Genomic DNA, 16,876 nt, shown 5'->3' on the forward strand with positions numbered 1-16,876 from the left:
AAATCCAGGGTCTCAAGGCGAAACATGTGCATTACTGCTGAGCTAATCCACTGCCTGAAAAGAGAATACTTAATTTATTTTTAATTTAATTTTTATTGAAGTATCATAGTTTATAATACCATTGAAGTGGTTTTCCAGTTGCAGAGAACCCACACCAGTTCCTTCACCAGTGTTGAAGACTTCTCCACTATTGTACATGATCTAGTTCCTCTCCATAACCTCTTCATAGTCCTTTCAATTCTAAGTTTATTAAATATATCTCAGCATTTTTGCGTTGGTGATGGTCTAATCCTTTATTTAAAAATCCTTTTTTTTATAATTTCCTCAGAAGACATTTTATAATGTATAGAATTTCCATTGTTTTCTGGGCCATGTGTAGATATTCTCCACAAAATTAGACAATTCACATCTAAGCCATCTGAAGTAAAGCTGAAGAAACAATTCATGGTCAGAACAATACAAGAAGATATATTTAATGGATTATTTGTCTCTCATGGGTTCACTTCATCAATCTTCAGTACAAGGGCTTACCCCCTTACTTATGGACATACACAGAGATTCTTTACACTGTCTTTCCAATAACATATTTAGTCATTATTTTTTCCATTGTTTGTTCCACAGCTGTTAGGCTAAGAGGTCACACAGAGAAAATTTCAGAACTAAGTGTAACTGCTGTGCAAGAAATGAGTCTGACTCCTCAGCAAGGGGGAGAAGTTTGGTAATCCACACAAATTAGGTCAGAACTTCCTCTCTCTGTTGGTCCTCTATAAATAAGAAGAAGGACAATCCTGCCAACTTGGCTGAATAACTGAACTGGAGAGGGCTTCATCATTTTAACTAACTAGTAGAAAGATTTGTCATCTCTAAAGGACATAGTATAATTATATTTCTATTATCTTCTTTGGGAGAAAAAAAGTTTTCCTGAATATGGTAACCATAGTTCAATAGACTCTTTCCCCCAGAACATAGGAATTCTCAACATACTTTCAAAATGGTGAGTGCATAAGCTTTGCTAAAAAAAAAAGTGAGGAGTGGAAAATATTTTGCTCAGTGGAAGATATGAGTCGTATCTCTACCTACAGAAATTATATATCTACTTCATCTTCTTGACACTTTATAAATAGTTGTTACATATATTATACAAATAATCGTTCAACAAATTAGAGCTTATGTCCTTATCGTAAGATTTGCCAACAATTGATAGAGTTGATTTAATCAAAATGGCCAACTTAGAGTAGAGAAAATAGAGAATAATTACTTGCACTCAATATTCTAAAATGGGGCCAGATGGGTGGATTTGGGGTAAATGCCAACATCAAATATAGGTAGTTGATAAGAAAAACTGATCAAAGAAATCAAGTTCTCTTCCCAGTTAACTTTTTACCAACTCCATCCCACTGAACTGTCACTGTCGTATCTTTTTATGAACACCCCCTAACTCTTAGGAGTTATTGGACTCCCAATTGCTTGAGCTGGGAACTTGACTAAATCACCAATATCTTGAATGATATTCTTAGGCTACCTATGTAAAAAACAGTTTTTTTTCTCATGAAAAAGGGAAATAATCAGAGTAATAACTTATGGGTGTTAGTGAAGGTGAAAGTACAGATTGAAATGATATAAAAATGTCAACAACAGCAAACTTTGATAGTTTGAATAATCTGAATAAATAATCTGTCTGTAAAGGCAATAGGAAAATTGAGACCAAAAGGAAACTTAGTCAAATTTTTTAACCTAGTCATTTTTATAACATGCTTTAGCCTCCCTAATTCAGTTCCTTGTGAAACCATTCTCTTGAGTCTCTTTCCTTGTGTCTTCAAGGGACTTTATTTCTACAGGTCATCCAACATTGTATACTTCTGAATGACTATCTCAAGAACTCCAGTAATTCTTAGTTTGTTTTAGGAGTTTTTTTTTCAAATGAAAAACCAATTCAAGTTTCTTCTTCAAATGCAATATATAAAATAAATAGTAAAACATTAATGCTGGGGCCGGTGAGGTGGCGCTAGAAGTAAGGTGTCTGCCTTGCAAGCGCTAGCCAAGAAAGGACTGCAGTTCGATCCCCCGGCGTCCCAGATGGTCCCCCCAAGCCAGGGGTGATTTCTGAGCACTTAGCCAGGAGTAACCCCTGAGCATCAACGGGTGTGGCCCAAAACAAAACAAAACAAAACAAAAACAAAAATAAACCCAAAACATTAATGCTGACTGGTTTTATAAAATTAGAAAATATAACCTGAATCATTGCTCGACCCAAGGCTGTACTTATTAACCCATTCTCTTTGACCTCCAGGCCTTCATGACTTAGAGCATCCTGATGTATCCTTAGCAGATGAATGGTAAGAACTCAACCTTTCAACATCTGAATTGTTACTTGCTGCCCTTTTTGATATCAAGTTGTCACTCAATCAGTTGTCTTGGTGCAAAGGTAAAATATTCTGATATTATCAATGGTCACATGCTTTTGTTTTGGGCCGTGTCATATTCTTAGGTCCTACTGCAACACGGACCTACACCCAGAGCACCGGCATCTATCACAACTAGAAGCCATCAAGCTTTACCTCAAGGGCAAGGAGCCTCTGCTTCAATGTAAGCCTGTTTTCAAATGTGTTTGTGTGGACAAGTAGGGTTGTGGGAAGAAACTCAAAATCATTCTTGGCCTAAGTTTTCAAGGGAAGTTTGACTTTGGCAGAGACTATCAGTCCCATTAAATCCAGCCAAATTTCTGCTTCCTATAGGAATGGAAGAAAGTGTGTGGGTTACTGAAAGTCACGCAAAATTCCCAATCCTGCCTTAACCTGTTGTATTGAATTGATCTCTTTAGACGAATCATTTAGTCAAACACCCAAATAAGAAAAAAAAAAGTGTACAATTGGGAAAGGATTGTAAATACCTGCTTACACAATTCCCTAGTTTTACAAATGAGAAACCAGGACTGGAAATAGAACTTGTCTCACCCAGTTCACAGTAGTATATATAAAACATATATTAATATAAATATATTTGTATGTAACCCTGGGTTTGATATATATGTGAAAATTAAATAAATAAATTGATAGATGTGTGGATGGATGGATGAATAGGTAGGTGGGTGGGTGGATGGATGGATGGATGAATGGATGAATGGAAAATAGAGGTATGGGTCTTTGGGTGTACTGGTGATGTGAGAGAGTGCGCAGTTTGAACAACATTGAGAACATGAGATCAAAACTACTACTACTACCAAACTTTGAAATGTACTTGTTAATGTGACAAGCCTTAGTGTGAGAAGAGCATCAGAATACTGGTAAATTTATGCTTGTGTTGGGGCATTGTATACCTAATTCTCAACTATCAGTATCTTTCTAAATCATGGAGGTTATTTAATTAAATATTATAAGAATTTAAACAGTAAAAACATTAACTATTAACACATAAGAAAAAGAATGTATATATCTCTCTCATGATAACCCTGATTCCTTAACATTTTCCATGAGATGTAAAAATTCTTCCAATAAGATTTTAAGATATTACAAATTTCTGTTGGTTAGGGACAGATAACCTAATTTAAAAATGAAAGAAATAATCAAAAGATGCACAGAAGGAAGTAAGAAGGAAGGGAGGGAGGAAGAAAGGAAAGAAGGAAGGAAAAAATAAAATTAATGGAAGGAAAAGAAAAGAAGGAAGGAGGAAAAGAAGGCAAGAAGAAAAATAGAAAGAAAGAAAGAAGAAAAGGAAGGAAGGTAAAAGGAAGGAAAGTAATAGAAAGGAAGGCAGGAAGAATAAAGGGAAGAAAGTAGAAAGAAGGAAAAAAGAAGAAAGAGAAAGGAAAGAAGAAAGAAAGAGAGAGAGATAGAGAGAGAGAAAGAAAGAAAGAAAGAAAGAAAGAAAGAAAGAAAGAAAGAAAGAGAGAGAGAAGAAAGAAGAAAGAAAGAAAGAAAGAAAGAAAGAAAGAAAGAAAGAAAGAGAGAAAGAAGAAAGAAAGAAAGAAAGAAAGAAAGAAAGAGAAGAAAGCGAGAGAAAGAAAGAAAGAAAAAGAAAGAAAGAAAGAAAGAAAGAAAGAAAGAAAGAAAAGAAAGGAAAGGAAAGGAAAGGAAAGAAGGCAGGAAGAAACTTACAGGTAAAAGTCCCAAAATTAAACTCTCAGGATTTATAAGGTGATCAAATCCTTTCTCACAGAGGACTGAGATGAGGACTAAAGAACTGAACATTTTTAAATAGGTCGGAAATAGGAATGAAGAGGGGAGCAGAGAAGGTTGGGAGGGCAACTTTCTCATTTCCGAATTCCAGAGTGGGCCCACTGCTCCATGGCCTGAGCACTCTCATGGGGAAAGAAAGCAGAAAGCTGCTGCCTGAGCCACCCACACCTCCGACTCCTATCACCCCTTCCGAAGGCACTGGAGGCCTCTGCTTGCTGCCATATCACGTGTCAAACTGTTTCTTATTTTCAGCTGGTAGGAGGTTAACACTAAAGCAACACTCAGTGTGCAAAAGTAACCCCCAGATACTGCGGCACAAACCGCAGGGGCACTCTGGGGCCCACCTGGGGACTCTGCCCAAGTCATCTTCTCGTGTCATCTTCTCATTTTCCCCACAGGTGATAAAGAACTGATACAAGAAGTCCTTTTCGATGCAGTGGTGAGCGCTCCCATCGAGGCATATTGGACCAGCCTTGCCCTCAACAAATCTGAGTAAGTGGTTGCACGTGTCCCCCTTTCCTGGCCATTTCCCCACGAGCCGTCCACAATATGGTTATGGTTTAAAGAACTAAACTGTTTTAGGAGCCTGGTGTTAAAAGTTCTTTAATTTCCCCCAAAGCTCCAAACCACAAGAGCTAGAGCAGATTAACAGCTCCAGCTTGGATGGCAAGCTCCTGGGTTTGACATATAATTTGTTTGAATTTGAACATTACATGAAATCTGGTATGCCAAGGTGGGGTGACGAGAGAGAGAGAGAGAGAGAGAGAGAGAGAGAGAGAGAGAGAGAATAATTTATTATTATTGTTGTTGTTATTATTATCATCCTTAATTTCATCAGGCTATCAAATTAAAATATTTCACACACATCATATATGATTTGTCTATTTCTTTCCTTTTCTATTCTTTCTTAGGATTTTTATTTTTCCTTTTCTTTGGTTGAGTCTCCTCTATCCTATGTGCCATTTACTTGGCTCCTATATTCATTCACTCCTCATATCCAGATTCTATGTGTACAACATGCAGGATATTTGACTAAGAGTGTTGGTGAAATGGTGGTAACTCAGTTAGACTGACATCATGGTATATAATGTGTTATAATAGTAAGAATGTTATTATTACTTTAAACTAAAAGTAAAAATAATAGAGCAGAGACAAAAAGATAGAAAGAATTTTCTGAGCATGCACTACTTTGAGAGTAAGGGAGAGGAGGCACATGTGCAAAGGCTTTGGGGTGAGAAAGCAACAGGTAAACTTAAAGAATGTAAAGACCAACCCAACTGAAGTAGAGAGGGGATGACAAAAGCCCTAAGTAACTCTAAAAATTTTTTGGCATTAATGGAAGAACATTATACTGAAATTACTAGAAGATCATTGAAGAATTTTAAAAAGGATATTTTAAGATTCTAAGATGGGGGCCGGAGAGGTGGCGCTAGAGGAAATGTGTCTGCCTTGCAAGCGCTAGCCAAGGAAGGACCGTGGTTCGACCCCCCGGCATCTCATATGGTTCCCCCAAGCCAGGGGCAATTTCTGAGCACTTAGCCAGGAGTAACCCCTGAGCATCAAATGGGTGTGGCCCCCAAAAAACTAAAAACAAAAAAAGAAGATTCTAAGATGAATATGCTCATATTGCATGATTTGAGAAAGTACCTCCATAGCTCTGTGGTAGAGTAGAATGGAGAGGAATATGAAGATAAGGTTCTTTGGCATTCTAGATGTATTGGCCTTTGGATTAGAACATGGGCTAAAGGCAAAGAGTGAAGAGTGGCATACATTGGAAGCTAGATTCCTACTCCTGCTTCCAGGGCTTGATGGTTGATTTTGTGAGTGAGGGAAGGAAGATTGAGTTATTAGAGATCATGCAAAGGTTGGTGACATATGTATCTGGATAGAGATGAGATCATTTCCTAGACGAGGAAACATGGAAGAAGAACAGGTTTGGGGCCAGAGTTCTTTAAAATGACTCTAAGTCTCCCAAGGAGAGAAGCAAGGTAAGCAGTTTTATTCATGAGATGGAGCTTTGAAATGAAAATCCTAACTCCATATTTTGGGGGTTAATCTGATTTACTACCTGTATCTTTTTTGTTTGTTTGTTTTTGGGTCACACCTGGTGACACTCAGGGGTTACTCCTGGCTCTTCACTCTGAAATCACTCCTGGCTTGGGGGAACCATATGGGATGCTGGCAGATCAAACCCTGGTTCATCCTGGGTCAGCCGCATGCAAGGTGAATGCCCTACTGCTGTGCCAGCACTCCAGACCTGCTACCAGTATCTTTTATCTTTTTTTCCTGGAAGTTTACGAGCCAAAGGCTTTCTTGTGACTGTCTAGTGCAAGTAAAGAAACATTCCTTTTAGGCTCTCAGCGAACACCTAATCCTGCACAAAAGTTGCTGATTCATTCTTAACATATGCTAAGTATTTTCAAAATGGCAGCTTGCTTTATAGTCCACATCTGTAACTGATTGGACAACTTGACTTGCCAATTTGGTTTAGGCTGCAACAGACACAAATGCCTGTTATTTTTATCCACTCCCTTAAATACTTAAAGATAGTATTGATAACCTTGGCTAATATAAACAATTAAGTAACCAAATGATCTTTTATTTTAAATGATGTGGGAAATGCATCAAATCAATCATTATTAACATCTATGACAAGGAAGCCAACTTAAGATACAGCATTTTTTCACTTTAATTATAGAATAAAATTATGCAAGTATGAAAAAAGAACATTTTGCTTTCAGTTTTTTGGAGACCTTTGCATCGCAGATACATGGAGAAACACGCTCAAATATCCAATTTGCCTTTGAAGTTGAAAACAGATCTTTAGTCAGTTGATACACGAACTTTCCTCGAGGGTAATTCATAGGGTTCCTTTGCATGGCATGCTTAAAGGGGACCCATTCAAAACCTGTGTTCTGATGTGTGTTCAGTTCCTGGGTACATGCAGGATAGGGGATGCTGTAGACTTGTGAAGTGGTTCGGAAGCTTGATTTTGCTTTGACAGAGCCCACAAGGAATCTCAGAAGCAGTAACAGACTTGGAAGCATTAGTGCAGAAAGCTTCCTCTAAGGACTTTCTTCTTCCTAAAGTCAATCTCATCCCCCTAATCTTTGAAATTGGAACCAGAACCCTGAGATAAAGGTGTATTTTATTCTGCTGGCCTCGTTGTCATGAAATCCTTCAATTTTCTTATAAGAATAAACACAAACACCTTTGTATGGTCTGCAAAGTTCTGTCTTGTGTGCGGTGCAAGCACACAGACATGTGTGTTGATAAGTGTGTGGTTGTGTGATATCTTTTAAAAGCTCAGATTCCAAAACTGCTGTATCCAACAGCGTTTCATGAGTGTTAAAATTCAAAAGCCATTATCTGCTGCCTGTCCAGAAAACTCTCTCTTGATGTCTGCTGGTCTATTTCAGGAATTCTGACAAGGGTGTGGAGGTTGCCTTCCTAGGTACTCGCACAGGCCTCTCGAGGATCAACCTGTTTGTTGGGGCTGAGCAACTCACCAATCAGTAAGTAGGAGAACCCCTCAAGAGTGACCCCTCAACATGGGAAATTTAAAGGGAGGCTGGTTTCTCTGTATGATTTTATCCCCCATAGAAATAACATTCAGGCCACCCCTGGCCTACCAGCATTTCTCCTCTGTTCCACTGTGGGTTCCACACTACCTGCATATTCACCTGCTTGTTTTTATGTGCAAGGTTTTTTTTTTCTCCATACTTGTTGACTTCTATCCACTTCTATCTCCCATTTTGGTGAGTCATTTTGGGAGATGCTGAGGGAAAAAGTGCTCTGTCCCTGACTAAAAGCTTCCAGGCAGTTCAGATGCTGGGAAGCTTTGCTGAGAAATAGCTATTTGTTCCAAAGTCAAGGATTTATGCTTGTTGTATGTTTGCATGTGTAGATTTTAATAAGCCTTGGTGCTTAACTGGAGGCCCTGGAGAACTCTATACTCAGCAGTAGGCAGTCAGGGACTACTTAAGTTTGATAATGTCTCCCTGTGTATTTAAGAGACCAATATGAACAGTGTCCAATTCTCTTTATTTTATTTTATTATTTTATTTTATTTTTGGGCTACACTCAGTGGCGTCCAGGGGCTACTTCTGGCTCTTCACTCAGAAATCGCTCCCCTGGAAGACTCAGGGGAACATATGGGATGCTGAGAATCAAACCTGGGTTGGTCCCTGTCAGTCGCTTGCAAGGCAAATGCTCTACCACTGTTCTATCTCTCCGCCCCCCCCCCCATATTCTCTTTAAACCTCTGTTCTCACTCTGAGTTTTCAGACGACCACAGTACCTTAACTCTTCAACATTTTTCACCCAATCTTGTGTGAGTTTAACAAATATATATATTTTTCCTGACACTTTTATTAAATGTTCTCATTTTATTTACTTGGAAGCAAGAAGGCATTATTTGGCTAGATATAGTCTATGGAGTCTTAAATTCAGAAAATTTATATGTGTGTGTTTGTGCAAATGTGTGTATAGTGATTATTATGAGACCTCACATATCCATCAGGTAACCTGGAGATAAATGACCATACCAAAGTCATAGTCCTTAAAGGGGACTTTATACATAATTGGAAGACATTCCTTATGTCATGGTATACAGCCCAATAGTACTCTTGCCTCTGTTAGCTACGGTGCAGATTCCCACCCTCTTCTCTTATAAAACCAAATTGCTTGAGTTGATAGATTTTTATGTTTTATGTATTTTTATTTACATTTCCACTCAGGACTCTTTTTACCTCAGCATCTAAAGTCTTCATTTTTAAAGTTAACTGTCATTGTGGCTCATAGTTTTACAAGTCTTCTCCTTAGGCCCATTACCTGAACTATTAGGAAAAGTTCCTAGAAAGATTTCAAGTGTAGACACACATATTAACTTCTTCTTTGAGAATCCAAGAGTGACAAAGGATAAATTTATTGATGCTCAAGGAATTGCCTGTTCGGACATGAAACCAAACAAGAGAAACTAACAGCAAAACCCTTGCCATACCGATTAATTTATCATTTATAAATGATAAATAAATTCTGATAAAGTGGGACATATTTGGAAGTTGATTTGGTCCAAACTCACGATTGCTGGGATATATACCTGGCCCTATTCAACTATTTTCTCCACTCTGTCTATCTATAAAATGGTGGGAGTGACCTCTTTAGATTTTAGTCAGTAAGTAAGCATCCATGTTTAGGTGACAGTTAAACATTTCTGCAATGATATATACCTTAGGTTCCTGGGATATTATTATGATTATGCATGAGTACCCCTTTGATATATGTATGAGTAAAATAATTATTTTGTTCTCATGAACTTTATCATTGATATATATATATATATACATATACCATATTTGCCGGCGTATTAAATGACTGAGTGTATAAGACGACCTCCTAATTTTGCAGTTAAAACATAGGTTTAGGCCTCTATTTGCTGTATCAGACAGAATGTTCCTGTGCTGCAGCTGTATGTACCACAGTGAGCCAATCCCAACAAGCAAAGGTTCAAAGGTTCTACTGTCATAGACTTCCTCTCTGACTCTGGCCAATCTGAGCAGCTTTTGACAGTGTATATTCGGGCACAGAACACTGTATAATTTACATGCATCAAAAGCCTGCTTGGATTGGCTGAGTTAGAGAGGCGGTCCGAGCAGCCTTGCAGTGATTGGTGCAGGATTGAGTTGGAAAATTCGTTTTGTGGCAATATTCAATTTTGGTTTAGCGGCATATTGAAACATTTTTCGGGATATATTTGGCGTATAAGACAACCCCCCGATTTTCGGTTGACTTTTTTTTGTTTCAAAAGTCGTCTTATATGCCGGAAAATACGGTATATGTATGTATATATATATTTGAGGCACTTGGATATTTAACTATCTACTTAACCCAGAAATAAAATGATATTTATAGGTATTCATCTATTTGAAAACATTCAAGCCAGGACCAAAAAGGTTTCATGTTTACTTTTTCAGCTTTAGGTACAAGGAATAGTTCTAAGTATTGGGGGAAGTGCTAGGTGATATAAAGTTTCCACTCTGGGATAATTTAAATTAGCATTAGTCTCTCAGATATGAGAATTTTATATTTTTGTACTATCACTTTTTCATATTGATTAATTCAAATCCATGTCATCTGCATTCTGCCTCCAACTTTAAAATTAGTGCCACATTTTATTGCTTCACTAGACCTTTTGGACCATGCAATTAGCATATCCATAGTACCCAAAAATGTCAGCCCCTGCATTAAAGAGGTACTTCTCCTCCAAAGTCCTACGTTAGTGAGGGACACTTTCAAACTTTCATTTGAACCAGAGTTGGAAAGAAACTCTCAAAACTTAAGGCCCCCATATATATTTCAGAGACACTTAATGAATGATATTATACAATTTTGATAGTGTCCTAGAAGTTCATTATTATCATCTCTATTTTGTAGAGAAATAACTAATATTAAGGGACTTAGAACTGACCCAATAATTCATCCAAGGCCACTCAACTCAGCTAAAACACTAGATCTATCTGACATAGTGCCAAGTAGCCAGAAGTATATTTTCATTTCACTCGGTGGAAACCTACTTTCCAAAGAATATTAGTAGGAAGTTTTGTAGTTCAGTTTACTTGTCCCTGCTTTCTTACAAATTAATATTTGATTCTAGCAAGACCTCCAAGGTTCTGGGCCCCAGACCCTCTCACACTAACACCAAAATTTATGGAGGGTAACTTTGTTGACTTTTGTTTGCTGCCCCAGGTGCTGGCTTGGTACTGGCAGCTGCCACTGTGATGGAGATATGTAGCTCTAGACCTAGCATTTTCTGTCTCCAAAGCTTGAATATTGTCATTGGCCATTCGTTATCAGTGGTAGGGCCACCTGAACCTTTCAGCTAAGCAGCACTCTCACCTTTATGACTGGAAAAGGAGTCAAAAAAATTGTTCCTGAGAGGAGCAATTTCCTTTGGTCGTTGCATAATGATGTAAAGTGAGTGTCAATGCTGAGACTTTAGCAGATGCCAGTGGAGAAGGCAATGCTCTTCCCCCAGCTTTGGAAACACCTCACATTGATCCAGATATTAAAAGATTTCTGAAGAATCTCATGTCTTAAAAACTGTATTGGCACTACAGACAATGACTTGGATTGAACAAACTGGTTTGCCTTGAACCTAGAGTTGGTCTTCTGCCAGGCAACTTCAGGGGTAGGGTCTCCTTGTATTTAGGCCAAGGCTTTTCCTTTCCATGTCCCTCATATTTTGGTGGGCCTATGCAAACAGTAATTGCCACTCTAACACCGGTTTTACTGTGCTCCTTTGACTCTAATCCTTAAGAAAAACAACCCACTTAAACTTTTGAGGTTAACTTAAGCCAATATGCATGTGTATGAAAATCTAAAATAAATACTATGCCTTCAATGTTTAAGGAGTCACATAAATTTCATGGCTTTAGATTGCCTTGTGTACTGCTAAGAAATGTTATAATGTACTACAATCTGGGGACTTGTGGACAAAGTAATTGTACATGGGTTCTGCCTTATTTTTCTTAATGTTCTTTGACTATAAGTTCAATATTTAGGCATCATCAAGGAGATTTCTTCTGAGAACTCTGTTTATGGGCGATTGTCCTTCCACTGTAACTTTACCATGTACTCTTTGCAACATTGTTCTCATAATTAAAAATAAAAAAAATAACATGACTAAGGATTCTCTAGTAGAGCTATCTCATGCAAGGTACTTGCCAGGACCTGAGTTTTAACTTTTTTTAACATGTGTGTTCTCAAATCCTCCAAAACCCAGCATTGTCAGATGTGATATTGGTGGTCCATGAGAACCACTGCAATATCTCTGGTGATCTTCAGGACCACAAGGCATGAGCACCACTACACTCATGGTCTCCTACATTCAACTACTTGGCCCAGTTGGCAATTATCTCTTGGATTAGGCCTAAGACCCCCCTTAATCACACTGGTGGGAAAATGCAAATGTAACATTTAAATATTTTTGAAACCTGGTAATTTGAGGAATAGGAAACATCACTAAAGTAGCAAAACAAAGAGGATCTAGTCTGTCATGTTGAATAGAGAACTTCCTACCTCAGCACTTTGAGGAGCACTAGGATCCCTGAGTCTTCTCATTCCCACTCCTGACTCACATCTTCATAGACCTCTGAATGAGAATAGAAAGCTTGTACCAACTTTTCAGGAGGAATTTCTGATGTTTGGAGATTAGCAAGAATTATTATTATTATTATTATTATTAGCAAGAAGCAGTAAATATTGCTAGCAGAAACATTTGCACACCTTCCATCTAAGATAGTATAGTAAACTCTGAAAGTACACAATTTTATAGGAATATCAACTACCTAGACATTTTCCAGGCTGGAAAGGTGGCTGTGATGGTGAAAGAGTCAGACAAAATTTAGAATTATGATGTAGAAAGGTCTTAATGATTTAAGATCAAATCTACTTGGTTTATCCTGTGCTTATTAAATATACACTGAGGACTGATGAGTGCCAGACTCTGGGCATGTCAAGAAAAACAAGGGTTCTGCTGTTAGAGAAGAATAAGGACATGCTCATTGAAGTTTTAGGGATGTAGAGTTTAGGGCTAAGAATGATGAGAGAGAGAGAGAGAGAGAGAGAGAGAGAGAGAGAGAGAGAGAGAGAGAGAGAGAGAGAGAGAGAGAGAAAGAATGAGTCAGGGGCCTCTGATGATTTGGGATTATGATCCAAGATATGAACTCAGTAATCTTGAAAAAGCTAAAGAAATAACTGGTGTGTCAGACTCTCAAACTTTACAGGAAAGTACATAATACATCACTTGAAAACATGATTTTGCCTATTGCAAATCTGACTGTTAGGGCTCTTCAAGAAATTTCTGAGCAATCCCTGGTGCACAATATTGAACAGGTCATGACTAGTTAAAAATTCTAAAATGCTAAAACTTGTTTTATCCCGAAAAAAGATGATTAGGGGGCCAGATATATAGTAAAGTAGGGAAGGGACTTGCTTTGTATGTGGCTAACCCAGGTTCAATACCAGCATCGCATACGGTTTCCAGAGTCCACCAAGAGTAATTCCTGAAAATAACCAGGAATAACCTCTGAATATCAATGGGTATGGCTCCAAAACAAAAATCCAAAACTATGAAGATTAAGATCCATGCGTGTCTGGTCTTCCCAAACTAAATGCTGCCATTTTTTTCTTCTTGAAAGGGATTTTCTGAAAGCTGGAGACAAAGAAAACATTTTTAATGCAGATCATTTCCCTCTCTGGTACCGAAGAGCTGCAGAACAAATTCCAGGGAGCTTTGTTTACTCCATCCCCTTCAGCACAGGTGCGTTCCCTTCTTGGAGGTTGGTCATATTGGCCTGTGTGCAAAGTAAATGAAGGTACCAGATCGGTGCCGAGTTCTTCCTTGAGAAGCAATGTTAAACATCATTTGAACCATCATTGTTATAACCCAAAGGAATTAATGCTCTTGCAAGGACTCTGCACTATACTTTGCAGAAAGTTCAAAGGTAGATAAAACCTAATTTTATAGCTTTATATTGTTCTGAACAAATCAATGTATGCTTATATTTTATGTTAGATACTTTTATATTTATCTTTTACAAGTAATCCTAAGTGACAACCGTAATAGATAGTAGATAAAATAGATAGTAGATAAATAGATAGTAGATAAAACCTAATTTTATAGCTTTATATTGTTCTGAACAAATCAATGTATGCTTATATTTTATGTTAGATACTTTTATATTTATCTTTTACAAGTAATCCTAAGTGACAACCGTAATAGAGGAGCTTAATGCTTTGTATCTATTTCTTTTTCCTGAGACTTGATGCTTTTTAATTTAAAAAAAGTCATAAAAGTATTTTTGGAATTTGTAGAAGACAAGTTGACAAGTTTTTCTAACAACTAGTTAAATGGACTTATTAGGAAAAAGGGTTTTTATTAGCTGAATGATTCAAAAAAGGCCAAATATTATAAAAACGTTGATTAGATGGGATTTTATTCAGGATTTGAATTATATTCCTTTCAGGCTTTAGAATTTATTAGAGTTTGTGAAATGCTGCTAACAGACCTACATGTACCCACATTCATACACATGTCTGTTTTCTTCAGTACAAATTTCCAGGATACAATTTTCTTCATAACTTTTTTCATATTTTATTGATAAAAATACCAAATGCAGAAATAATAAACTCTCAACGTTCTGAAAAGTCAGTAGTGTTATATTTTTATTCTGCAATCTTGTAATAGTAGAGTTTTGTAATTCTATAAAGAAAATATAATTTAGTTTTTAGATATGAAATTGACTCGAGATTTCCTTTTGTGATAGAGTAACGTTTGCCCCAAATTGGATGATAATGAAAAGTTTCTATGGGAGAAGAGATTATTTACCCAAAGTATTTTCTCTCTGTGATTTTTTATGTGATGTTTTCACATGTCAGCTTGCTTAGTTACTATTCACCATTTCTATTACAAAGAGTTATGTCTGAGAAAACCAAAATCTGATTATTAAGACTCTGGTCAAATTGTTTTTTGGCAAGTGTTTCTTCATTCAATTTTCAATGGAATCATAGAATGAAAGGGATTTGACCTCCTTCCTGAAAAAGTTATGGATGACATAACATCTTAGGAAATTTCATGGTCTCTTTAAATTCAGGAAAAGCACAAGTGGCATAGTAAAATGCTTTCAATTTTTCTACTGTGTATTGAATACCTGTACTCCCTAGGAAAGAAGCTGGGTTTTATTATTGCTCAGACTTGGGCCAGGAGAAAATTTTGAATTAATTTGGTCATAAAGTGTATTCAAATTCAGAACTGCCTTATTCATGCTTCTCAGTTCAATTGGATTACATTCAATTTATATTTGTCATATCTCTTTATAAGCCATGCTTTAAGATAAGCCATGATCAGTTCTGGTCAGTCAGACCTTATCCTCAACCTTTTCTAACATGGGAGTGTTGGGAGTGCTCTCAATACCTCAGTTGCTTACAACCAATGCCATAATTTCACTATCTTAATAAGATTAAAATAAAAGTTAATTGTAGCTCTACTCCTGTTGAAAATGATTTGCTCAGAAAAAAAGAAGGCTTGAAATTAGAATATGCAGAACAGTAACTTTATTTACATTAATAAAGTTTGACACAAAAATCAGACCAGAATTTCTCAATTCACTTAAGTAACTTCAAATTTTATCTTATGTAGCTCTTCAGGCTATATTTAGAAGGAAAATATAAATTTGTTACTGAAACAATTAACTCCTGCACTTAACAACTATAAATTACCCAAATATATGTGATTCCTGAATGGTGAGTGCACACTACCATTTTAATATTTATTGAAAACTAGGGATTTTAATGAGAAAAGGTTAAATTTTTACCAGTGCAGGATATTATCATGAATAGCATTGATTATCCCATATTAAGAAGACTATCTAACCCTAACTCAACAATTATGATCCAATATAAGAGGTCATTTCTGCGTTCTGGGAAGAGACTCACAGCACATTCCATGGATTTTATAACTGTGGGCTAATAAAGGCTGCCTCCCCCAACCTTCTTAGTCTTTTTGGCACACTCAACATGCTCCTAACTTATCCTGGCTCTGTAGCCAGGGATCATTCATGAAGGTACTCAAGAGCCTTAACCCACATGTAACCTCTTAGCCTAACTTCAAGGTTATTTTCTTAACAAGGGCACTATAACTATTTCCATGTTTTCTTATAGGAGCAGTCAACAAAAGCAATGTAGTGACAGCAAGTACTTCCATTCAGCTCTTGGATGAACGGAAATCTCCTGTAGTGGCAGGTAAATAATGGGCATTAGTAGCTTGTAAGCATGACTGACATCCACTTATTTGGTCTTCCAACTACCACTATTGAAAACATTTATTTTCTAGAAAGTAGGCCTCAAGAAAGGAAAAACTAGAAAAATCATTTTCTACTCAGATTGGTGTCATCCCAAAATTATGACAGCTGGTTAAATTTGATGTGAAACGAGGACTCTTTTCCCAGAAATTTTATTCTTAAATTCTGAGCCAATAGGAATTTGTTTCTACATGTAGAGAGGAATTTTCTGACAGTGGAAGGTAGCATTCTCATTTCAAAAGAATACCAGCTTAAGTCTAGATCATTAGAGTAACAAGAGACATACGTGGAAATAGTGGATTTGTTTTAGGTACACAATGTTGAAGTATGCCTTTCTCTAGAGAGCCTGATATTTTCTTTCCCTAATCCTTCTCTGGAGTTAGATTTAGATGTATTTGCAGAGTCAGCTTGGGAACCATGAGAAAGACCAAATATTTAATGATTGCGAGTCTAGGATTATTGGAGAAATTCCATTTCTTGCTTTTGCCATCTCTCTCATCTCTTGAGTGTCAGTGACAGCTAGGGCTTGTGGAGGACTTTTGTGGGTGGAATTTATTTTTAAAGAACTAGATATTGCTATAAAAAATTTTAAACTTTACTTATTATTAATTGATTCATTAGTTTCTGGGTCACACCCAGCAATGCTCAGGGATTACTCCTGGCTCAACACTCAGAAATCACCCGTGGCAGGCTGGGGGACCATATGGGATGCTAGGAATCGAACTGGGTCCCTCCTGGGTTGGCTGCACGCAAGGCTAATGCCCTACCGCTGTGCTATCTCTCCAGACTATAAAATATTTTGTTGAGGACAACTGCTGAAGAAAAAAAATGAAGAAAAGA

General features: G+C 37.2%; 1 protein-coding gene across 1 annotated transcript in view; it reads left to right on the forward strand.

The window, feature by feature from the left end:
- CACNA2D3 (calcium voltage-gated channel auxiliary subunit alpha2delta 3) overlaps positions 1-16,876 on the forward strand; it is a 983,089-nt gene that overhangs the window by 794,034 nt on the left and 172,179 nt on the right. Inside the window, 6 exon segments of the mRNA XM_049777717.1 lie at positions 2,291-2,336; positions 2,489-2,586; positions 4,574-4,667; positions 7,595-7,690; positions 13,376-13,497; positions 15,897-15,977. Coding sequence (XP_049633674.1) covers positions 2,291-2,336; positions 2,489-2,586; positions 4,574-4,667; positions 7,595-7,690; positions 13,376-13,497; positions 15,897-15,977 — 537 coding nt within the window.

Source organism: Suncus etruscus, chromosome 7, assembly GCF_024139225.1.
Source record: "Suncus etruscus isolate mSunEtr1 chromosome 7, mSunEtr1.pri.cur, whole genome shotgun sequence".
Classification (NCBI taxonomy): Eukaryota; Metazoa; Chordata; class Mammalia; order Eulipotyphla; family Soricidae; genus Suncus; species Suncus etruscus.